At 41.7% G+C, this 24,464-nt stretch overlaps 1 protein-coding gene across 1 annotated transcript in view; it reads right to left on the reverse strand.

Annotated features, from left to right (window-relative positions):
• MSH3 (mutS homolog 3) overlaps positions 1 to 24,464 on the reverse strand; it is an 89,949-nt gene that overhangs the window by 12,025 nt on the left and 53,460 nt on the right. Inside the window, exons 14-20 of the mRNA XM_069001975.1 lie at positions 18,808 to 18,995; positions 16,168 to 16,336; positions 13,909 to 13,973; positions 12,489 to 12,605; positions 10,784 to 10,891; positions 9,082 to 9,196; positions 5,638 to 5,795 (exon numbers count right to left, since the gene is read on the reverse strand). Of these exons, the coding sequence (XP_068858076.1) occupies positions 5,638 to 5,795; positions 9,082 to 9,196; positions 10,784 to 10,891; positions 12,489 to 12,605; positions 13,909 to 13,973; positions 16,168 to 16,336; positions 18,808 to 18,995 (920 nt within the window). The remainder of the gene's footprint in view (positions 1 to 5,637; positions 5,796 to 9,081; positions 9,197 to 10,783; positions 10,892 to 12,488; positions 12,606 to 13,908; positions 13,974 to 16,167; positions 16,337 to 18,807; positions 18,996 to 24,464) is intronic.

Consider the following 24,464-nt stretch of genomic DNA (forward strand, 5'->3'; position numbering starts at 1 on the left):
TGATGTGGCTCTCTGCTCACGGGGTGCTGGAGATGAGCAGTGACAGGCACACCACTCAGGCAGGCATTCAAACACTGATTTATTTTTTAATGCCATCATGCTGTGTCCCATGTGAGTGTGCAGCACTCACAAACCTCAGTGGAATGGGCCACACTCATCTGAGTGAGCTGAGATCAGCTGAGGATCCCACCTGAGCAGTGGCAGAGCAAGGGAAGAACAGCCCCCAGCTGGCAGAGCAGCACCGAGTTCCCACTGAAGGGACTGAGGAAATTTCTTGGCTGCTCCAGCAGCTCCCTAAAGATAAAAAGAGACTTAATCTCATCAGTGTCACCATGTTAAGCTACGTGTATGTATAAATATTACCTTTTCTTCTTTCACCTGGAATGCATAACACATAAAAAGCATGCATGGTCACTCTCCAGACACTGGGGAAGCAGGAGCAGAGAGCTTTCCTCACACCAGTTCTGCTTCTGGGAAAAGAAGGAGTACCTGATGGGCGCTTCTGGGGTGCCTCTAAGGCAGAGGGCCACACAAAAGCAGGCTCAGCTGGAGTGAAATAGCCAGGCTGGAGTAATCACAGAATATCCTGAGTTAGAAGGGACCCACAGGGATCACCCAGTGCAGCCCCTGGCCCTGCACACACACACCCCCAACAACCCCACCCTGGGCATCCCTGGCAGCGCTGTCCCAACGCTCCTGCAGCTCTGGCAGCCTCGGGGCCGGGACCATTCCCTGGGGAGCCTGGGCACTGCCCAGCACCCTCTGGGGGAAGAACTTTTCCCTCATCTCCAGCCTGAGCCTCCCTGGCACAGCTCCAGCCACTCCCTGTGCCGCTCCCAGGGACAGAGACGGGAGCTGCCCTCGGCAGGAGCTGCAGCCCCTGCTCTGGGACTGGCCATACCCTGGTCACTGACACTCCTCTGGCAAACTGAGTCATGCACACACCTGGTGTCCCCTCAAGGGTGGACACAGCGTACGTGGACATGTCTCCCTAGACCCTGCGAAGGGGTGTGTTCACCACCAGACCTGTGTCACCACAGGCCACAGCTGGGAGGACAGAGCTGACACTCCCATGGACCTCAAATGCACCTTCACTTGGCAAGACTCTCAGTTGTTCTGTTGTTGCTTGAAGTGATCAAAATCCCCTTCCTTTACTGAACCCATCAATCAACTCAGAAAAGCCACTCCAAGGTACATGGCTGGGATTGGACCTTGGTGGCTGGAAATAACATGACCCAACTAAGGCCACTGGTGAGGGGGATGAAACTCCTCCATGATTTGAGTGCTCAGCTGTCCAAAGATTTCTGTGCTCTGGTTTTAATTGAACAAACAGCTTTTACACGTGTTCAGAATCATTATATAAGAACAACAGATTAGAAAATACCAAAAGAGTGATGTAACTTGAGACCTGGGACAGACAGATCCAGGATTCCACCATGGAATTCCAACTGTATTTGATATCATGAGGATTAAAGTCATGCTGAGAGGCTGCAAACAGCAAGACAACTCTTTCAACACAGACAAAGTGCATGAGAGTATAATCTACATGCATGTTAGTGATGCCTCCATGTATTCCTGTAGCCTTCAAGCATGAGGCAGACCACCTGCGAGAGGCAGTTTTCAAAGGCATGTGAAGCACAGGGCACTCCGTTGGTTCAGACAACTGAAGCTGCACCTTTAGTAGCATTCCCAGCTTGGCTGATGGATAAAACCTCCCTGGAAGGTGTGGGTCACTGTAGTGACTGTGCTTGCTCCCTGAAATAAGTGAAAATAGTTCTTATTTCAACACAGGAAGAGAAACCCTGGCAGGTCAGTGCTCTAGGAAGGAAATTACTCTGTGCCCGCACCATCACCTGGCACTGGCAGAGGTTGTTCTCCTTCACAGGGTTCTTTCTGAGGGCAGCTTGTGATATCCAAAAATTGATTCTCAAAGTCTTGAAGGCACTTGGTAATTGGAACTATAAATGAGCTTGTTTATTTGAAGATGTTTTGCCTTCAAAGTGCTCTAGCATTCTCCCTCTCCCTCCCAATTTTGAGCATGGACCCTCACGAAGAGCTACTGTTGGCCCACAGGAAGTAGGATAAAGCCTCCCAGGAGTGGGAAATTCTTTCAATAATTAATGAGAAGTGGGACCTCTGCAGAGGTCAGCTTTCTTCAAGCAGCTGAACATCGCCCCTCCTGAGGGCATGATTAAGCCAGCAGAATTCCTTTCATTAATTCCTCCATACATGGATGTCCACCCTTGCTCTGTGCTCCTACTCAAACACACAGAGAAACAGCATATTAATTTCACTGTCTGAATGACTATATCGGAACTAACAAAACCTGAAGGTTAATTTTAAAGCAGAAAATGAGCCCATTTACAGAATTTTCAAACATCAGAGAATTAAATATCCAAATCCGATTACAAGTCAATATAGATGGAGTTTCAGTCTCTTCAAAACCCTTCTTTTTTTTTTGATATAAAGCCACTGATTAAGTTAAAATTCTTTAAGAAAAGATTGCAAGAAACCATTATCCCTTATTGGAGAAGGGAAAAAAAGAAGACAATATTAAGCAGCAAGCATCCTCCAAATCCTGTGTACTCCCCCTAGTCTGGCCTAGGCTCAGCACTGTCCCCTGCCTATCTACCCAGTAATGAAGAAAGATCATTCCTGTCTTCACTCTACCTGTAAGCAATTCCTCTTGCATCTTTAAAAACCGTTAATGTAATCCCATATTTAAAGTCAATTTAGAGATGCTAGCATATATAAGCACAATATATCACATGGAATAACCATAGTAGCAACCTTTCAATTTCCATGGAAACCCTACTTGGAAAATAAGACACAAATCCTGGAGATACAAATCCCTTAAGCCTGTATGAATTCACACTTGGAAGATGCAGTCTACAAACAAAAAAAGGATAAAGCACCAAAACTGAAAAAGGTTAATCACGCAGAACTGTTGGTAATCCTGATGCACAGAACCCCTCACAGAGTCAGCCTGTACAGCACCACTGACTGATCCCTCCCTGCACCCTTTGCTGCATCCTTCAGCATCCCTCCCTGCATCCCTGAGCACCCCTCACTACCCCTCCCTGCAGGGGTGCCATGCTAACAGCATCCCCCAAAACATCACCAGAGCAGTGATGGAAGTACCTTGGAGACTGACACCTTCCCACGTTAGGTTTTTAAAATATTAAAAATATACCGAAGTTATCAACAACAAAATGAAAATTCACACTTTCCAGCAAGACCTTGTGGCCTGGGGTGGCAGTGCAGAAAGGAGGTCTACATAGCTGTTATCATTAAAAAAAAGTAATTAAAAAAAAATCCAAACAAAACCAACCTGCACAACAAAACACAGAAGACAAAACCAAAAACAAACAAAACAAAAAACAAACAAAACCAACCAACCAAACAAAGAAAAAAACCAATAAAATTGGTGGTAGTTAAGAGAAAGGCTCTGATCTATCTCTTCCAGGTCATTCCCTCCCAGGGGAGAGTACAGGGCAAAACCTGAGGTCTTAGAAAAAAGCATTAAACCTTGAGCAGGACACAACATGTGGCAGCTGATTTATTGATTCTTTCCTCAAACCAGGCATTAAAAACTATTTCCAGGCTAACTTCCTATGGCTGAGAAGTGCCCTGACTGCAACATCATATTTACCTGCCTGACAGACTTACCTACTGTAAGACCTATCCGAGAAACCTGAAAAAAACCAAAACCTACCCCAAAAAAATCCCAAACCAACCAAAAGAGAGGTGCCTATGTCTTGCACAGTCTCTGTACATCTTGAGCAGAATCTGGTAACCTGTTCCTTTTCTCCTTTTTCTTCCTGTCACCTTTTAACTAATGCATGATGACTTCTATCTTAATAATGTATTACCAATTTCTTCTGGATTAATATTGAGTCAATTAGTTTACTCTTAATTGCTAGTGCAATTACAAGAATTTCAGTAATTCTTCCACATATTCATCTGGTGTTTGACACATATCACATTAAATGAAGAATGGCACATCCAGCTGAGCTTCCAAAACTAATATAGACAAGGAGGAAAAAAAAAAATTCAATTCCCTGTGCTAGAATGTGACTGGGCTACAAACTAAATGGCCTGAAAGCTCACAGAGTAACAAATACATTCTATGTCTGCTTGGCTTGAAGTCTGAAAGCAGAAGTGTTACCTTTGACCACACTACTTTATCAGAAAAGTTGTGAAAAATATTGGATTTTATTCTAATATAGAGAAAAGTGAAGTGGAATCAGAGAAATACACTGGGGAACAGGTGGAACACAGATAAAAAAACCAATTTGTTCTCTTTCAAGTGGGCACAAAACAAAACATCTCTCCCAATGACTGTGTCACATTTCTTAGTATTTTCTGCAGAAATCATCCTTTTGCAATGACAGTCTAGGAAAAGCAGAGGAAAGCAGATACTCAGCTTGAGAGTAACAGACTTACATGTGTATGATTAGAATTTAAGGAAGTGTGAACCCAAGTTCAGCTACAAAACACAGAGGAAGACTAAAATAATCCTCAAATGGTTAGTGATGCTGTAATGCTCCTTTTGTAATGTCAGCCAGATCCTGCATCTCTGTGTCCCCACAAGAAATGCTCATCCCATCAACCAGTCCTTTCAACACAGGGTAGGGAAAAAAGTGAAGCATTTTGAATTCTCATCTCCAGTTACTTCTGGGAAGATGACACAAATGGTTGGCTCTGCACGGCACCAAGGTGTGATTTTCACTTGGTTTTGTCGTGACATAGTGGAAAGTAGGAACACAACACCTTTATGGGATGAAGCAATCCCAGGTGAGCAGTACCTCAGATTCTTGATTAAAAGTTACCTCCGGAGTGCACACTGGCATTACAGAACTAGAATTTCAGGAAATTCTAGCTCAGGTACCCGATTGCTGTGAAACTTAGAACCATACATGATAATCCATCTCAAATAGCACCAATAACACAAAACATTTACTAATTAAAGACATTATTATTAAAGAAAAAGGGGGAAAAAACAGGGGAATAAACCATAACAATATTAGATTATAAAATACAGAGTTTTGACTCTACTGATATCTTTTACCAATTACTCATCAATGTCTCAAAAATGAGACAGTGAAATCAACTGTCATTATTCATTCTTAAAAGGACATCAAGTGAGGAGAAAGTATGTTTAAGACTGATAGTACAGGAAGGAGATTAAGCATAGAATATACACTGGCCAAAATTTTCAGTCTCTAATATTATGAATACATACAACAGAGCTTCCCAGCATAAACTGTGACATGATTTTCAGATGCGACAACATTCATTTTCGGGGAAACATCATGTGGCCACCACCCAGCAGCACAAATTTGGCTGAGATGTCCATTCAGGGAGCTAAGTTAGATACCTGGATCTTAATCAAGACAGACGCATTAAAATTCCTACCGTTTGAAGATTCAAAGACTACAAAACACGTACTACAGTTTACCAGAAAACTGGAATCACAACCTAGCAATGAACCTACTGTGCCTTTAAAATGAAAAAGGGAAACTTCAGGTATATAAATTCTCAAGTTCTAAATGAAAAATTAAATTGTACTTCGATACACACACTCCCTGCCACAGTAGCATTTCCATAAATATACAGCAAGTTTTGAGAGATTACCTGGTAAAAATTCCATCCACAACACCAATTGTGGCCTCCTCCGCAGGAACAAAAGATCCAATCTGTGCCATGACTGTGATCAGGGCCACCTGCTTGATGTAGGAGCTCTTCCCTCCCATGTTGGGCCCAGTAATTATCATGACCCTTTCACCATCTCCCTGGAAACAAAAAAACAGTGGTGAAATACATGGCCTGCACATGGTGCCTCTACCAGAAAGTGTGGTGTGTGCTTAGAAGGATGCAGAACAAGTCTCCAGGATTAAACATTCTATTTCTAGGTGAACACCTTTCCTTCATTCTTGGAGTTCATCACATTTGCTTTTCCAGATATTATCAAGTCCCAGATGCACCAAAATCAACTTTGATTACTCTTGAGCAAAATGGACACAGTGAGGGGGAACCTTCCTGTCCTCCATCAAGGAGCCAAGAAAGAATTGAAGAATTTGGTCCCCAGCACAGGAAGCAGTGAGGGATGCTGAGGATTGCAGGGCTGGATGCAGCCAGGCCAGGGGAGGCACCAGGATGAGCAGAGGGATGGAGCAGCTCTGCTGGGAGGAAAGGCTGCCAGAGCTGGGCTTGTTCAGCCTGCAGAGGAGAAGCTCTGGGGTGACCTCACTGGGGCCTTGCAGGGCCTGAAGGAGCTGCAGGAAACCTGGAGAGAGACAATTGCCAAGGGCTGGAGGGCCAGGAGCCAGGGAATGGCTTTCCAGGGCCAGAGGGCAGGGCTGGATGGGAGATTGGGCAGGAATTGTTCCCTGGCAGGGTGGGCAGGCCCTGGCACAGGGTGCCCAGAGCAGCTGGGGCTGCCCCTGGATCCCTGGCAGTGTCCAAGGCCAGGCTGGACATTGGGGCTGGGAGCAGCTTGGGACAGTGGGAGGTGTCCCTGCCAGGGCAGGGAGTGGACTAAGATGGGATTTAAGGTTCCTTCCAACCCAAACCATTCCGTGCAATTTCTTTGGAGAAAGGGAGAAAGTCATGAGCTTCCAGCACAGCCTGCACTGCCTGAATCTGGCTGTGATCTGGATTCCTCTCCAGTTTGAGTTCTCATTGTCAAATGCTAAGATCTGGTAGGCAAAGACCTGACATAGATTTTACACTCATAACTGCCTGGCTTGGTATGACATAAGGACATTCAGAGTGGCTACAAGGCATTCCTGAGTCTGGCAATACCTGACTGCAACACAGCTACTGTGAGCAGACCACACCCGATCTCCATCAGTGTCTGTCATCATTAAAACCAGATGCAAGAAAATGAAATCAGATGCAAGAACTCATCTCAGCTGTAAGACTCCCCATGGTCCTGCTATGTGTCTGCAGCTCCAGAATAAAATTGTCTTCTTCAAGTGCAAGACAATTGCTGATACAAAATTAAAACTTGTCAGTGAACCTATAAAGCTTTCTCACAGCCTGAATCGAGACTAAGAGCTTAAGTTATGCAAGGACATCACACAGCTAGACGTCTCCAGAGGGTGCATCTGATGAAATGCACCAATGATGATCTAAACAGAAGGCAGCACTCTCCACTGCCCCACAGGAGGGGCAAGGGAGACAGGACAGGCTGTGCACAATGGACATTAGTCACACTACTCGAGGAACTTGGCACTGATCAGGCACTGTGGTAACAGCAACCACCAAATCTCCATGCAGCAAGTCTCAAAATCTTCACAGATTTGGGTTTCAGATTGGGCTTTCATTCTGTTTATAGAACCCAAAACACAGACAGGACTGTCAGTGATGTCATCATTCAGGTAACAGACGATGCAAGACTTCAGTATTTATTATATGTAAAAAGCTGACCAGCTTTTGCAAAGAAACCTCATCCATACAGAAGTCGCAATAAAGTCAAAATACAGAAAATGCCATTTCTGGGAATAAAGGATGGATGTAATCAAGTGTGCGTGACTATATGGGAACAAAATTCATAACATTCTAGTCCCCAAAGTATACTTCAGTACTGCTACTAAAACTTTGTCAGGGCTCAACACATCAGAATTTATAGATACCTAAAAACAGAATGAGTTCACAAGTTCACAATCCACGAACTCTTTGCATGTGTTTGGTGCCTGTCCAGGCTCCCTGCAGCCATGCTGTGGGACTGATGGCAGCTCTGCCAATGTTCTGGTTTTCAGAAAGAATGTCTGCTGTAACATCAGACCAGAGAACGCCTCTGTCCTTACAGCTGATGCAGCCATAAGCCAACACCTTATTGGAATTCACAGCTGAAGTTAAAAGTTCTAAAACAACCCACAAATGTTTGGGGAGGAGAGGAGCAATGGAAGAATAAGCTGTTTATTTCAGGGCACTGAAAAAAAGCTTTTCCTCAAGTTAGATATTTGACAACACTTCAGCTGAAGACGTGACAGGAGATGTATTTTGCTGCTGATCCAAACACATCAGTTGAACACGGGAGACGCTTTAATAAACTGGTTCCCACCCACCTCTCTCAAGAAAGAGAACTCAAACAACTGTAGAAGCAAAAAGTGATTCTGCCGTGATCACTTGGTTTTGTAATATTCAGTATTTAGAAAGCCAGCATAAGAATGGCACTAAAAATGGAAAAGTGCATGATGATTCCTGAATGAGACGCTGCATTTCTTTGGAAGTGCCATCTGTCACTTGTTTGGAGTTGACAAATAATTTTGAAAACATTCTCTGATGTATTACAAAATATCTGTATCATTGTTCAGTATAGAATAGCACTTAAAAATGTTCCCCAAGAAATACATACAAATTTGAATGATGTTTCTGCAGCAAATGTCTGGCAGTGTTTCACACCTTTCCTGTATTTACGGTATAAAGAGGCAGAGACACCTCAGAGATAAGTTGTGAGCATATCTTTTATATTCATTAAAAACAGATATTTAATATTTATAAAAATATATGGAGAGATAAATATTTAATGAATAACTTCAAACAGGCATGGAATTTAAGAGACACATTTTAGTTTATCAGGAAAAGAAGGCTGTATGACACTAATATTTCCAGAAAGAAACTGCATGGTAGAGAATACATTAAAAAATTACAAGCAATCTTAGAATTAATCTGAAAAAGCAGACCTGTGACATGTATTTGCATATTAAAAATTCCAAAACTTAGAGTTTCGACAAAATGCAGACTCCCTGTGACGACGCTGTTAAAAAACCTGTAATTATTCATTTGTTTTTTGAAAATAACCATTTGAAACACACATTTTCCTAATTTTGAGACTACCTTGCCTTTCTTTATGCCTTAAGACTGAACAAGGTTGTGAAAAGAGCATGTGGCTGCAAGGTACCAGCAAAGGGACAGAACAGATGTGGTGACATCTAGCAACACCTCTCTGAAATGCAGCCCAGCAGGCAGCTGTGTGACTAAATCACCTATTTCAACTTACTGGCCCAGAAGCTCGTCCCAGCCTCTTTGCCTTGAATCATTTTGAAGCTCAATCAGTTTCTTGGTACTTACTGAAAGGCTGGTGGTGTTTGGAACATACTGATCCTGTTCTCCCAGCAGAACATCGATCACAGGGTGCCTGCCATTTTTTATGATTATTTCACGCCGATTATCTTGCACAGTTGGTCTGCAAAAAAGGAAAGGTATTCATTTTAGTGTTCTTTGTAACTGATTGTGTAGAACTACTGTAACTAAGGCCTGCAGGAGGGTCACCTATGTTGTAGGTTTCTGTGGAAAAAGTACAAAATATAAAAATTAATTACTGCCATCAACTATTTCTGAAGACTGAGAAAAAGAGAATTCTGGAATAAAGCCACAGAATTTTACAACTGGAAATTAACTAACACTTTGGGTGGACTTCAAAGGGAAGATGTGGGGAGTAAGATTTTCCTCAGGTTGAAGAATGATAATGCAATTTAAATGGAAAATGGAAATCAAATAAATGGCATCCTATAAAAACAAAGCACTGGGGAAAGAGGACAAACTGATGATGGTGGGGGTTTAGCAAAAACTTATTTCCAACAGTTGTATAGCCGAGATGAAACCAATATATAGACAGTCTTAGGCCTTGCACCATCTCTTCAACAGCATTCCTTAAATTTAAATTCACTTAAAGTCTGCAGAGTAGACACTCAAACATCAGATGCTGTTCTCTGGACTGCCCACACCATCACCTTTACACCTCCACTCGCTGCCTGAGAGCCCTGATGCTGTGAATTGTCTGTGCACAGGAAGAGCCTCCCAGCACACTGCAAGAGGGGCTCACCTCTCCAACACCTCTGCTCCTGACCTGACTCATTTACCTGCCTCAGGCAGGGCCATGCCAAACAATTCTCACAAGCAAAACATTCCTCCAAAATACTTAATATTGAAGTCCAGTCTTCCCTTCAGCAGCCCTCCAAAATTAATTACTGACACCTTCCCTGCAGCTGAGGTTTCACTGAGAAGTCTCCTTCCTTCTAGTTTATAAGCTCTAAGCCACTCTAAAATTCAGTGTATTATTTAAATTCTGCACAGCGAATTAATCACATTTCAGTTTGTTTTCTCATCTGAGTATACAGAAAAAAGTGAGCAATTCTTTTCCAAGAGATTTTGACAGAGGCATACAAGATCCCAAGAGTCCAGGAGTGATCAATATTATTTTTAATGATGTATCAAAGCAGAAGTATTTGCATGTGGATTTCTCTTCATGCCCCTCTCAGTGTATGGGTCTTGGGCAGAGGCAGCAGGTCCCTCATCAGCTCTCACACGTGAGCCCAGGTGAGGCATCACCACTGCTCTGCATTAATATTTACCTGTTCATTACCTGAGATACACCCTTGAAACATACCTCAGATACCTCAGACTCTTAGGTATTACAAAGATGTCATAAGCTCAGACCTTGCTGAGAATAAAAAATAAATAATTTTTTAAAAAGACAGAAAAAAAGCCCACGCAAAGTCCAGCATTTATTTATGTGTAACTAAGACATCATCTACTAGACTTAGGTCAAACAGCAAACACAAAGATATCAAATTTGAACTGCAATGTTTACAGACTTGCATTAAGTCCAGAAGTGATGCTCTGCAAAATCAGATTAGGTTGAAACTACGGTAAACAATTTTAGTAGTGCTTTTTATCATGGTACACATATTAAAACCTAATTTATTTTAAATACACTCTTATAATTCCGTATAAAATCCCACATAAAAATTAAAAATTAAAAATTGATTACCTGCAGTAGTCTCCTTGTTTGGCCACCTGGGCCAATGAGAACAGGCAGTCCACAGTTGCTAGGTGACAAATGGCTTTAGACACAGGGTGATAATGCTCACTGAAATGGCTGCATCAAAACAGGGAAAAGTTACACAAAAACAGGGAAAGAAATAATTCTGTGCAGATACAAAAGGACTGTCAAAATGCACCCCATGCAAGATCTTCACAGGGCTCCTGTGCTCTTTAAATCACTCTGAATCCAAATCTCCCAGCAGGTTATGAGATACAACATGAGGACCTTAATCAAGGTGGACTTCACCTCCCATTCTAACAAACAATGAATTATTTTTTAAGCACAGAAAATCAGGAAAAATTAAATTCATTAGATAGCTTGTAAAGGGTCAGCAGTTGATCCCTGCTGCCTAAACGAGGTGTACAAAAATGCCACAATTTATCAGAATTGATATAGAATCTCAGCAGCAGAATCCCAACTGCTGATTCAACCTCAACCATATGTTACAGTCAAAAAAGAACCAAACTAAGAGTGTCTGAGCACAGGAGTTGTCTACAATTTCAACCAAGTATGGTATCTACAACAGAAAATTCAAGAATTCATTTTCAGTTTATGGTGCTGCTTCCCCAGTGCAATAATGACGTTACCAGGAGAACCGAGTTTTCAGCAGAGCTCATTCTCCTAGTCCTCTGGAATTTGTCTTTTCCTCTCCCCTAGTCTCAAAGCTACAACATTGAATATAAAATCAGCGGGGGAGCAAAATTTAATAAACAAATACATAAGTGAATGGAGAGGGGGAAAGAAGAGCACTTTCCTACACACAGGTCTTCCCTTTCTGTCTGCTGCTCTCCTACAACTCTACTGAGCACAGCCAGGTGAACATGGAGAGAACTACTTTTATAGTTCTGCGAAGGAAACACAACTGGGGAAGTGTGAGTTGGAATGTTTTCCCAGTTTCTACTCAGTTTTCAGAATTTCTGGGTTCCTAATGGGAAGCAAATCCAGTGAGACAACTTGAGCAGGGACTTGATAAGTTTTTGCAAACTATCACTGCATGACAAGAGGAACAATTTCAGTGGTTCTGTAGCTCACGGAAGTGAAAAATAACAGATAATCAGGCACCTGAAAAATTAAAGACATTCTGAGAAGTTCAGGACATATTTTTTAAAGTCCCATTTTAAAAATCCTTTGCCTAAATAGGCAAATAACCCCACTGAAAACTCTGATCTCAGACAAACAGATGTGCCAGATGTGAGGGACAATAAAACTATCAATACTTTCTATCAAACTCCCATAGTCAGGATAGCATACAAAATATAAAAAATAATACAACTACTACATAATATTAATAAATAATATACTAAAACCAATAAAACCAACTAGATTCAGTTTCACTCAGAGTTAATTGTACTTTCAGATTCTTAATGCTGTGATAGTATTTTTCAAACTTTGGGAGATGCCTTAGATACTTAAAAGTATTATTTTCATCAGAATTTTCAAATGTAGAGACATGACTGCTGGTCTCAGGACGCGGGCTCAAAGGTCTTGCCCTCAAAAGCTTTACAATGAAGAGCAAGGTTTTAACTGACTGCTTGTGAAGCTGCTGAGGACAACGTAACTATGTACAACTGTTCTGTTGGAAAGATAAGCATTCCTCTGTTCCTACAGCGGGGTGGAACAGAGTGGTGAAAGCTGCCTCTGGTGCACTCACTCCAAGAAGCGCAGCCACTCCGCGCTGCAGTCAAGGACGAGCTGCTCCCGGAGCTGGTTCAGGAGTCTGTAATTTTCTATAATGAAAGGCGAGTGGAAGCGGCTGACAGCTTTTGTGCTGCAACAGAGAGAAAGGACTGATTGGAAATCAAGGTTACCAGGCAATCAGCTACACCATCTACATGCAAAATTGGAGTAATTTCCTTAATCTCTGTAAGCCTCGACAATGGATGCTCTAAAAAAAAAAGCTCTTCCATTGTGATACCAAACCCTATAGATTCCAGTGGCCTCTACTGTGAAAAAAGTGGTGTCAGAAGGCTTTGAAATGCTGTGCACAGTGTGGCATTATCACCCAAGCTTACGTATTTCACAAAACTGCTCAGCCATAACTGCCCAAGTGCATGACTTTGCTGGGACTGGTTGATATACAATGAACTAGACAAAACCAGATTCACTTTAAAGAGGAAAACTTCATGATAAGCCTGAAATAAACATGGAAAATATAGATGGTCTTGCTAGCTTCCACTCGAGGCACTTGCTATTTACTCATGTATTTTCATTAAGGACTCCATTTGGCATATCCAGGCATTCTTTTACAGAATCCAGACTAGCTGTAATTTGTTCACCAAGTTAATTCTGTCTGATCTGTGCACTTTTGAGTATTAAAAGAAGTTTAATTAAAAGAGAATTGAGTGTTAATTCTTGCATAAGTGAATTGAGCATCACTTCAGAGTTCAACTTGATGAGAGATGTCTGTGCTCACACATTACACACTGGGGCTTGTGGAGAATTCAGCATTTACATGGACATTGTAACTTTCAGGTATTTAACCCATTCAAATCATAAATCAAATCACTGAAAAGAAAAAAAGCCAACTACATCATTCAGTCCATCTCTGTTTCATCTGCTGGAAAATTATCCAGAATCAAGCTTACATTACACCAAGTCCCAAGGCAAGAAAAGCTTGCCTGTATGAGTAAGCAAAATGGTATTTTAAATGCACTGAATTTCTTGAGGTGTATGAGCAGATGTTAGCACAGCTACTTTGACCTTTCTGAATAAAACAAAAACAATCAAAACTGTATGAAGGATCTGCACGTGCAAGCTACAGGCACAACTGAATCAAGGCCATAGCTCTGATGCCAGGACATGCACCTTGAAAGATGGGGTGAGTAATTCTGTGCTCTGAGGATGTACTGTGTACAAACAAATGTTGTAAGAAATCAATTTTCCTCAGTTTTGTTTGGGTTGTTTTGCTTTTAAGCAATAAATTTACTATTTGGTTGGGTTTTCAGCTAAAAAAACCCCAACAAACCTAAACACATGGGACAATGAAAATGTGCATGTAATCAATTGTAATACCAAAATACCTCTTGATTTTTCTTCTATATTAAAACAAACTTCAAAGACATTTTACATACCTATTAACCATAACCCAGTCAGATGGCACGGATGATTTATGGGAATTCTTGACTTCTATCAAAAACTAAAATAACAGAAATGTAACGTTACACATGATGGGAAGTCAAAGGAAGAGCAGAGAATCAGAATTGTCATTTATCAAACTGCAAGCCTCAGAGGAAAACCATATTGAGCCTGAAGAGAAAGAGCAGACCAGAAGGGAATGTTCTTTTTTCCCCCAAAAAAGCTGGGGTTATGGCATACATAACCCCTCTGCACCTACACAACTTTGCTTCAGGTTCAAATGAACTCGGGTCAGAAAAGGAGGCACAGGGAAAAGCAGCAGCAGTGTCAAGATGCTCAGTGCAGTGAAATTTACGTGACGTGTTTATTGCAGTATTTTATATGATTCATGTCAGTTATCTTTGTAACAATAGCCTGAGGTCCTGGATGTCAGAGAGTTGAGGCATTCTCACGTCACAGAATTCAGCTGGAAAACGAATTTCCTGCGCAGATTAGGTTAACACAGAACCTGACCACATTTACGGAAGGCCACAAGACCCATGTCTGACAACACTTTTCCATTGTGGTTAATAAGATTTAGATAGAAACTTCCAGAGGAGCCAGCATTCACCCCCAAGAACAAACAAGGATAACAGTCCTAACACACAAATACAGCAAGGACAGAGGCCACTGGTTCTTAATTCACCCAAAACACTTCCAAGATGTTTCTGTTGTGAAGGAGCATTTGAATTTCACATCTATCAGGGTGCTACAAGAACATAAGGAGAATATACCATACAGATCTAAGGAAGAAAGAGCTCAAACCAAATAAATTCCTGTTCTAGTCCTGTGTTCTACTCCTCCCATACAATTAAGTTTCCGTTATTTCCATTCCTCTGGCATCTTTCTTTTCCTCACTGACCATCTTCTCTGACCCCTCTCTGCTGCCTCTTTTGGTGTCTGTGAAACACCCACACCAGTTGTCACTAAATAAGAGCTATCCCCAACCTCTGCAGCTCCTTTCATCACGGCACCAGACACATCTCTGTCTGCAAAGGCTCCTGAGCCATGCCCTGCAACGAAGGCCTCCTCTCTGAAATGTGTGCAGTGACTGCTGGCTCCAAAACCACTTTTCAGTCCTCCCTCAGATGCTCTCCTCCCTTTGATCAGTTCCTCTCTTTTTCTTTACTTCACACACATGGCAGCTATTAACCCAGCTTCCCTGAGAGAAACCTTGCAAATCCTGCTCTTCCCTGTCTCAGACAATACTCAAACACTCTTTTCACTCTTCCCTTGGATTTCAGCTTCTGTGCTGACAGCCAACCTGACTCTGGGGCTGTGTGTCTCCTGTTCTCAGCTTCACCCTCAGCAGGAACATCCACTTCAGGTCTTTATGAAAGGCTGCTGTCTCTAATTCATCCCTTCCATCATTTTCAGCAGTGCCTATTTGCTCCCTCCTGCGTCTCTTGGATCTTTCTCAGCTTCCTAAGTGCCCCACGGCTGATTCCAGCCCCTTCCCTCCCTGTCCTCACCCACTCCTCTCTTCTACTCACAACTCTCATTCTCTTTCCTAACTCCTTTCTTTCCCCAATTTTCTGCAGACTTTTTCCCAGCTTCCTACTCTCAGTTCCAGAGGAGAACGCTGAGCAGTCCAACCTCACTGTTCCTTTCAGTTCCCCCACAAACGTGGCAGGGTCTGTTGTCTCTGTTTTTCACCACTGAACTTCTCAGCTCGCTGGAGCACGTCCTGCCCACACTTGTACTGCATCCACCAACAAAAGTTCCAGTCCAGAACACCATTTCCGAGAATTAGAAGTAAAACAACACTTATATTCTTTAATACTGTTCCCTCTTCTCTCCCATCTTTCAAATTACAGTCTGACTCAGTACTCAGAAATCCTTTCACCATTCTTCAAATTAACCAAATGCTGAGCTTCCTGGTTCTCTGAGAGTATTCCAGCACTTAATAGCCATACAATTAACCTTGCAAGTACATGAGTGTTTTTACAAAGACAGAAAAGCAAAGCATTACTGAACCAAATTCAACTGCACTGATGTGTTTCTATTATTTAAGTCACTAAAGTGATTGACTTAACAAATACAGGAGTCACACAAATAAAGGTAAGAAAGCTGTTCTTCAAAGTTGTACAAAAGATTATAGTCAAATGCCCTCATGAAGCACCACACTCAGTGAATAGAGTTCCAGCTAGGTCCCGCTTTTAAGCTATTTTCTAGGCAAGGATGGGTACAGTCATACATAATAAACCCCACAGTACCTCTTGACCCGAAACAGTAACATACTCTGCAGAAGGGTTCTTAATCTGTTTACGAATATCCAGCAGATGCAATTGGATTTTAGAAAGCACATCCTGGATCTCCTCCTTTTTCTTTCGGATGACAGGGAAATCTGTGAGGTCCTTGAACAACTGTGTTTTATCTCCAGTCCTATCCATAAAAAATGTAAGATAAAATAACAGTAAAAAGAGAGAGATATTCCCCAATTCTACTGGCTGCATTCTTATTTTATTTTCATTTGTTTTAACATTTAACATTTAATTCCCATCTAAACACAGATTTTCAGGTGCTTGGTCACAGTACAGCCCATTTACTGAAATGTGTAGCCATGACGTAAACAGAGAAGCACTTTGTATACAGAGCCCCCCAGCTGCTGGAAACACCTTTATTGGAGTTAAATGTGAAACTTTAGCTAATTTCTGCATAACAAGAACACAGATTTTTGACACATTTAGAATTTGGCCAAAATCGGGCACATTTTTGTAAGGATTGCATGGAAAAATCCCCCCCTCAAGGTCCTCATCGAAGCAGAATGCCATCAGTACATTCCCAGAGCAGCTTCCTTCTTTTGTCCAGAAAAGATTAACCAGAGTACTTTTAAGTACATGCAAAACAATGCCCTTTTCTAGTTTCAGTGCCAGAAAAAATGACAGAACTGTTTTGGCAGCATCAGGACTGAAACCTGAAAGCAATGCCACTGAAATGGTTAAAACTGAGAAGCTGAACTAGCAATTAAAAATGTGGCTGTCAACAAACATAACAAAAATTTAACTTACCCTAGTAAGTACCAGGCAAACAATAAAAAGCAGTGTGATCAGCCCTAAGTTAATTGCAATATAACTTTGCATTTTAGAGTCAATACAGAACTCTGCAAGTTAATTATATAATTACCTTGAAAACTAATATGTGGAGAGCAAGTAATTAGCGAACTGAAAGTATTATAGCATGGAAGTAATAAAAAAATCTAATATTCTACTTACTCCACTACCCCTTTGCCTGCACATGGAACTACAGCTGGAGCCAGTGACAAGGCAGGTAACAGAGCTGTGCTTTGGCTTTGCATTCCACCGTCGTTGGCATTACATAAGTGACAGCAAAGATGCCATTTTAAAGTACAATACTAATTTTTAGAAACGATTTTGTGGTAATTAGACTAGTTTCCATGGGAATGCAAGGCAAAAAAAAAAAAGATCACTAGTAGCCAGCAGCTGATTGCGAAGACTGTCACTGCTCCGTGATGCCTACAAAAAATTTTAATGTTGACACCTTAAAAAACACAAATCCCAAAATCTCAAACTCCCTGTAAAGAAAAAATCCTGGAGCAAAGGGATACTTTTGAGAACAATTACAGGATTTTATCCACACCTCATAACAAAGTTAACACGTGATGCAGGATGTGCACAAGTGTGTGTGTGCACAGAGGGATGTGAGTAGAAGCCATGATTTTAATAAATGTTTTTGAGTAAAAACAATACCACCACATACATTTGAGAGATATAAAGGCCAGTAAGTTAGTAATCATTTCTGAGTAAGTGCAACTACAATATACCCAATCAGCACATCAATTATACCTTGTATACTATTCCAGCCATCATTAGCACAGTGACAGAGAAAAACACCCCATGTTTTGAACCTACCTACAGTAAATCTGGTACAATTTAGATATAGTCTGTTTTGGCATAAACTGTCACAACTACAATTGGGCACCAGGCATCAGCAGGAATCTCATAATCCCACCTTTCCAATGGTCAGAGGAAATCCTTCTGCCCTTCTCAACTTCTAACTTTATATACCTCAGATCCATCTCTAAATCAAAAGCAAATAAAATTAGGTTCTAGGCTTCAATTCTTAAGATTTATTTTTAAATCTCAGTTTGGAGAAGATAAAAAATGTTTTATAAATAAGGTGGATGTTTATTTCTAGTCTGTTTTGAATATAAAGTTAAGACTATGCTGCCCCCATATAACAACACACAACTTTTTGCCACAAGCTCAGCAAAGAATCCAGGGGTAACAGTGGAGGCAGCAGTTCTTCACAGCTAACAGTACCCAACAAATTCTTTAAATATGTTCTCCAATATAATGTGTATAAATTCCAATTTAGCATCTTCTTCCTCTGTCTTTTTTTTTCCTTGGACCAACAGTGGACGTAATTAAGACAAAAAAGGGCAGACAGCTTTAATGAATTCTCACAAAAATAGTGAAAGGCATATTCCTGACACCAGAGCTGCCACTCTGCTGAAGGTCAAGTCTGTCTTCAAAAGCATTAGCTTCTCTTTAAAAAAATTAATTAAAAAGCTGTTAAACAAATTAGTGTAATGCAAAACATACTTTCCTGTAAATTCATCACCCAAAACAGGTGGGAAACTTTCAAAAAATCCTTCAGCCTGAGGCAGACACCCACTAGGCAAAATACTCCCTCACCTAGTTTAACTTTAAAAACAGAATGGAAGCCACAACAACAAACTCTGCTTTAACTAAAAGGAACTGTACATAAATAAATATGAAATAAAAAATATAAAACTAAGGTGTATTAAACCAAGATGCAAAATTTGCATAACTGAACACATCTACTCAGAAAGCCTATGAGGCACAGGAGAATCACATTTTTTTTCTACTTACTTGGCTGCTTCTTCATTAAGGATCTTTAAATACTGTTTTACTGGGGAGAGAAGGTCTGGGATTTCCAGCAGTGCATTTTTTAACAGAGGAGATCTCACATGGGAATGTATGACTGGGACAAAAGCTTGAATTTCCAAGTCCAGACGAGACAGGGTGCTGACTATCAAGAAGAACTCCTGGGTAGAGCACTGAGAAGGGAAGCAATGTCTGAATCACTACAATGCATTACATTTTCACTAACAGAAAACCTACAGGTTCTGCTCTTTTTTAAAACGTGACAAAATGCAAATAAAATGTATGGACAGTGACAGAGCTGCACCATCTTGCCCCATGCAGGGGGTTAATTAATCACACCAATTGTCTCAACCACTGTCCTTAGGAATTTGTCATGAGCTGATTTCCAGCGCTCCTGTTGCTGGGGGCAGATGTGCATACAAAAGCAGAAGTAGGGGCATTTATAACGTGCACACAGCAAAAAAAGCAGGCTGGGTAATTTCAGGAGCACCACACCTTGTCCATATGGTCCTGTGCACCCCAGGCTGCTGACCTGGCAGGACAGGGTTTGGAAGGCAAGGTCAGGCACAGGCAGGGAGAGACTGGGATCAGGAACACAGGAAGGAAAAACATAGAGAGGAGGAAAACCAGCACCCTGTTTGAAGTGGTTGTAGCTACTGACAGCTTGGGCTCTGTCTGGCTGCTCCCAGACCTGCGTGAGGAAGACAGAGGAGAACACACCAGCCCACTCTGCATCTGTCATCCTCTGATCACCACAATGGAGGATCCTCCTTCCTCATTCAGGCAGTTATCCAGAGTATTCTCTGTCTCTCTGTTCTCTAAAAGGGAACATCCCAACCTGGGGCCAACACACAGAGCACTGTCAGAGCCTCATTCACGACATTCACAGAGCAGGAGCACATTACTTCCCTTAAAGCAGCTTCTCACCAAAAGCACCAGCTCTAAGAGAGAGTCTCCTCTCCCTTTTTGAACCATTAACGTTACCTGCGATGTGGTTCAGGCATTTTCCTGTCAGGTTCTGGATGCTCCCCCGTGTCAGCACGGTTTGTTACCTTTAGCTCGTGTTCAGGAAGGGCTTCTCAAGCAGTGACCACCCCTCCTGAAACAATTCCCATGCCCACGCCCACCCATGCAGGAGGCAACGCTGATTCTGAAATGCTCTGCACAGCACTGGGTTTGCATCTGTGCTGCACCACAGCTGCACAGCAAACGGAAACCTGGTCCCACAGGACACTCAGTGCTCTCAAAACTCACGGAACTCGGTTGCACTCCCAGGACTTTCCAATTTCAGAAAATTCTTTAAAAGTTGCCCATAATAAATACATAATTATGCTGGTATTTTTTCATATTTTACTGATCTGTAGAAACATTCCTCCTTTAGTCTTCTGAAATTCTCCTATCAGTCAACTGACAATGCTGAAAGAAAACCAGCTTATTTTTCTCACCTGAGGATGCAAGGAAGGCAGTAGGATATATAATATTCTTTGTCTGCCACATCCTTCTGTTCCTACATTTTTTTCTCTCTTCTGCCATAGAGATCTAGAATTTAATTTCTGGACAGGACTGTGTGGTGATCAGTACAAAACTGCTCACAGAAGAGGTAGGCTACAGTGATTCACTATTTCACAGAACACATATGCATTTTTATTTTGTCATCCTCTTTCAATTTCTCCCCAAAAGTAAATTCTTCTTTCTCTCCCTTCCCACACTCAAATGCAAGAACTAAGGCAATTCTCTCACCTATTACACTGTAGTTATTCCCAAGGAATGTCTGCACCCAAACACAGAATAAAGTATTAGCCGAAATGCAATTTAACCACGGTTAGGAATTCAGAAAGGCCACAGACACTGCACTCTGAATGTTTCTGGAAAACCTAAGCTCATCTATTTTGCAGAACCAGAGAGTCAGGAATAGAGAAGACCCATGAGGAGGTTTCCCTGCAAATGCTCCAATTTTTCTGTGTTAGTTTTCCTGTATATTCCGAGATACTGTGTGCTTACCACTAATCCATAATGCAACAACTATCATCATGTAAAAGTGTTATTTGCAAAAATTTCCTTTCCCTTCAATTAATCCAAATGTCTCTGATTTTACTCTTGTGTATTACACTAACTCAACTGTTTCTTTGCCGTTAACACCCTTCAAATACCTCTAAGCCTTCTGTTCTCCTTTAATCATCAATTTAACAAAAAAAAGGTCTTTCAGTCTTGCTTCATAAACAGTCCATTATTCTGCCTCATGAAAACTTTGGGTTTCCTCTGCAAAAAACTTGCTGCAATTTATCATCATCTTTCTGATAATCTTGGACTTACTGCTTCTATCTTGCAAAAGTTCTGACAACAAAATAAAACAAAAAAATAAAGGAGTAAATATGTCAACAGTGTTTGAAGTCAAAGCACAGAGGAAAGGCCTGAAACTGTGAACAAATGATAAATCCAGGCTTGGACTCAAAGTCAAATAAAACACTTTCTGACCGATTATATCATCATCATCCACATCCATGCAGATGAGGGATAAAATCCTGCCAGACTTCCCTGGACTCCAGAGTGTGCACAGGAGGTCCCTGGAGGCAGCAGGGTGATTCCCAGGGGAACAGTGCCCAGGACAGGACAGGAGCAAATATGCACACTAAGAAACTCATCAGTTCCCCAGGTGGTGTTAATTGGGCTGGGGGGGTTAATTGTTCCTTTTTCAGAAAAGGAAGTAAATAGGGCCTTGATCAGTACAGAATCTGCAGGAGTGTGGGAAGGGGAAATGTTTGTGGGTATACATGAGAACACCTGGTGAGGTGTTCGCCAGTCAGGGTGGTGAGGCTGGTGAAGCAGAGGCTTCACTAAGAGAAGAAAGCTGGATTTCAAGGCAGTGTCACCTAAAACAACTCTTGAAGTTATGAGATTTGTCAGAAGATGGTTAATAAACGCGCTTAAGTTCCTCACAGCAACTCGATGGCCTACAGGACACTGTAAGAGTCACCTCATGAGTTAAAACCTGTTTGATTCTGTGACTACAGACCTTTGGAGAAAGGGAAATGCACCATGTTTTACTGCAAACAACCTTATTAAACAGAGTGTCTCCAAGAATGAGGGTGAACATACCCCTTTTGTGCTGATTCAGAGTGTCCCTGTTTCCCCTGGCTCCCTTTTAGTAACACTGCAGGACTTTGCATCTAAAATTTAATGTCTCCTCTGCAGAAGTAAATTTACTAAGCACACAAATAACTTGGAACAGATACATTCAAATAACTCTGGAAAAGCTGGGCTCCATTACAGTGGGGCTGATTCCACTCAGATCCCAAGTATCCTTACAAAAGATACATAACTGCGTTATAAATTAGAAGCTTTTAAAATACAGTAAAACTTGTTTACATAAAGCAGGATTAACAGCCTTACACTCACAGAAGATCCTCACAAGCTTATCCAGTGCTACTTTTGAAGTCTGATTTTGAGATGACACCAGTGATAGCCATAACTTCTCTGGCACTGGAGAAATAACCTCAGAGTTGACAGTGATGCCAAACAATAGTTTCATCCAGCAGTTTATCAAGCTGTCCTGAAATGGGGTGGCTGCCAGTGATCTAACAGAGATCTAACACCCTCTCAGCAACACGGACAGCAATCCAGCCCTGTTTGCATTACTGAAATTGTTTCCAACAGAGACCCACAGCTGACAGCCACTGACCACTCCCTCCAAGTTAAAAGCATTTCAAATAAAAAATACTGGTGTCTAAATGCAGTATACATTTATCACTCTTGTCAGATTGTAGTACCCACCTTTATCTCTTTAGCATAGAGAGCAGACTTTGGTTTGGGAAAAATGAGGTATTTAATTTTAAGATTACAAAGTCCCCTTGTTATGACTTTATTTTAATCAGCTTAACAGGGAACAGTTTGCTCAAATCAGCATTTAGCATTGCAAACCTAAAAATATCTTCTTTTAAGATTAAAAGTTTTAATTCTTTAAAAGATTGAAAGTGTAGTATAAGCAACATGTGCATGCTATTGTCATGGTAGAAAAAAAAGTAAAAAATACAAGGTATATGTTAGCAGAAGTCAAAGGATTATCCTATGGGGAGAACACATTTAAAACATTCTATACAAACAGAAAGTAATTTCCTGGGCATATATAACAGGTATTCATTTCACACAAGAAAAAAAACAAACCAAAAACCAAAACCATAACATTTTTCTCTGAGTCTTCTGAAAATTACACCCTCCTCAATGACATATCAAATGCACCTTCCAGGGAAGGGCACATTTTCAGCATCACTGAGCGCACCTGGCACCCAGCTGAGCTGCACCCTTGTCCTCTGAGGAATCCGGCTACGTCCAGGAAATAGTGAGATATTCACTGAAAAATGGGAAGGCAAATCCCTGAGGAGGCTGTGGGCAGACAGGCACTAAATACCCCCCTTGCAGCACCTGCCTGCTCCATTCTGCTCAGGTGAGCAGCCTGGCACATGGGCAGGAAACCTCTAGAGCCTGATCCACAGCTGAACAGGTTCTCCCCAAGTGCAGCAGCTTGTGAGGAACTGGGAGCGGGAGAGCGCCTGGGGTTGAAGTCAAAGGCAGAACAAACTGAAATGATGTTTTACTACATGTGGTGGTAAGGTTTGATTATTGCTCTTCATCCTTAGGTAAACAGCTCCACTTTAATCTGTTTTGTACATTTAATGGCCAATTGTTATGACGAATCCTTTGGTGACTGTGATTTAGTCAAAAAAATAATGTTTATTGAGCAAAGGGTACAAATAAGATAAACATTTATGGGTTGAACCTGTATAAATATTTGTCTTCTGAAACACACTGAAACACCAGGCAGGAAAACAGCAAGAAACATCAGGTTGGCCTGTAGGACACATTTCTTAAAGTACTAATGGCATGTTTACTCCGTACTGGTTTTAAAACCTGTTCAAACATTGGTCACTGACCCTCTTTTGCCACACTCAAAGTCAAGTTCCCACTTTAACTGAGGCAAAAAAAGTAGGGTCCTGCCATTCGTATCTTTCACCGATGCCAGAACAAAATGTGTGTGGTCTGAATTGTGCCAGGCGATCTGGCAATTCTCCTCAGGCTCCACAGGCCGATCTGGTGCTGGAAAACTCCGAGCACCACCTCTGCCACCAAGGCCTGATTCTGCATCAGCTCCGGGCACTGTTGAGACCAAGCTCTTTAAAATTCCCTGTCTCTCAGATTCCTTTTGCAGTCACCTTCTGTGGGCTACAGAAGTCTTCAAACATTTCACCTGCACTCACCCTTCTTTTTCCACGGAGAGGAGTGAGGCCTGTCTGTAGTAGAGATCATTTCTGCCTGGCAAGATGTCAGGTGCTGGACCTGCACAAACTGAGAACAACAACCAGCCCTTGTGAAGTTAACTCCTCTCTCCATGGCAACTGCAGTACTGCTCCTGTCTCCTTAACCACTCCCACAGTCCTTTTTCAGGCTGGGGCAAAACTGCAGCTCAACTGTGACCACCAAGGTAATACCCAATTCCCACTGCAAAAATGCTGTTCTAATTCAAGATTGCTTATTCCTGGGGTAAACCAGAAACAGGTCTTGGTGGTTTGAGGCAATGGGAACTTGTGAAAGGCCAGGTTAAAATTGCCAGCTTGAATTATGCTACCAGATACAACTTACTAGCAAGC

The sequence above is a fragment of the Aphelocoma coerulescens genome (genome assembly GCF_041296385.1).
Source record: "Aphelocoma coerulescens isolate FSJ_1873_10779 chromosome Z unlocalized genomic scaffold, UR_Acoe_1.0 ChrZ, whole genome shotgun sequence".
In the NCBI taxonomy this organism is placed as follows: Eukaryota; Metazoa; Chordata; class Aves; order Passeriformes; family Corvidae; genus Aphelocoma; species Aphelocoma coerulescens.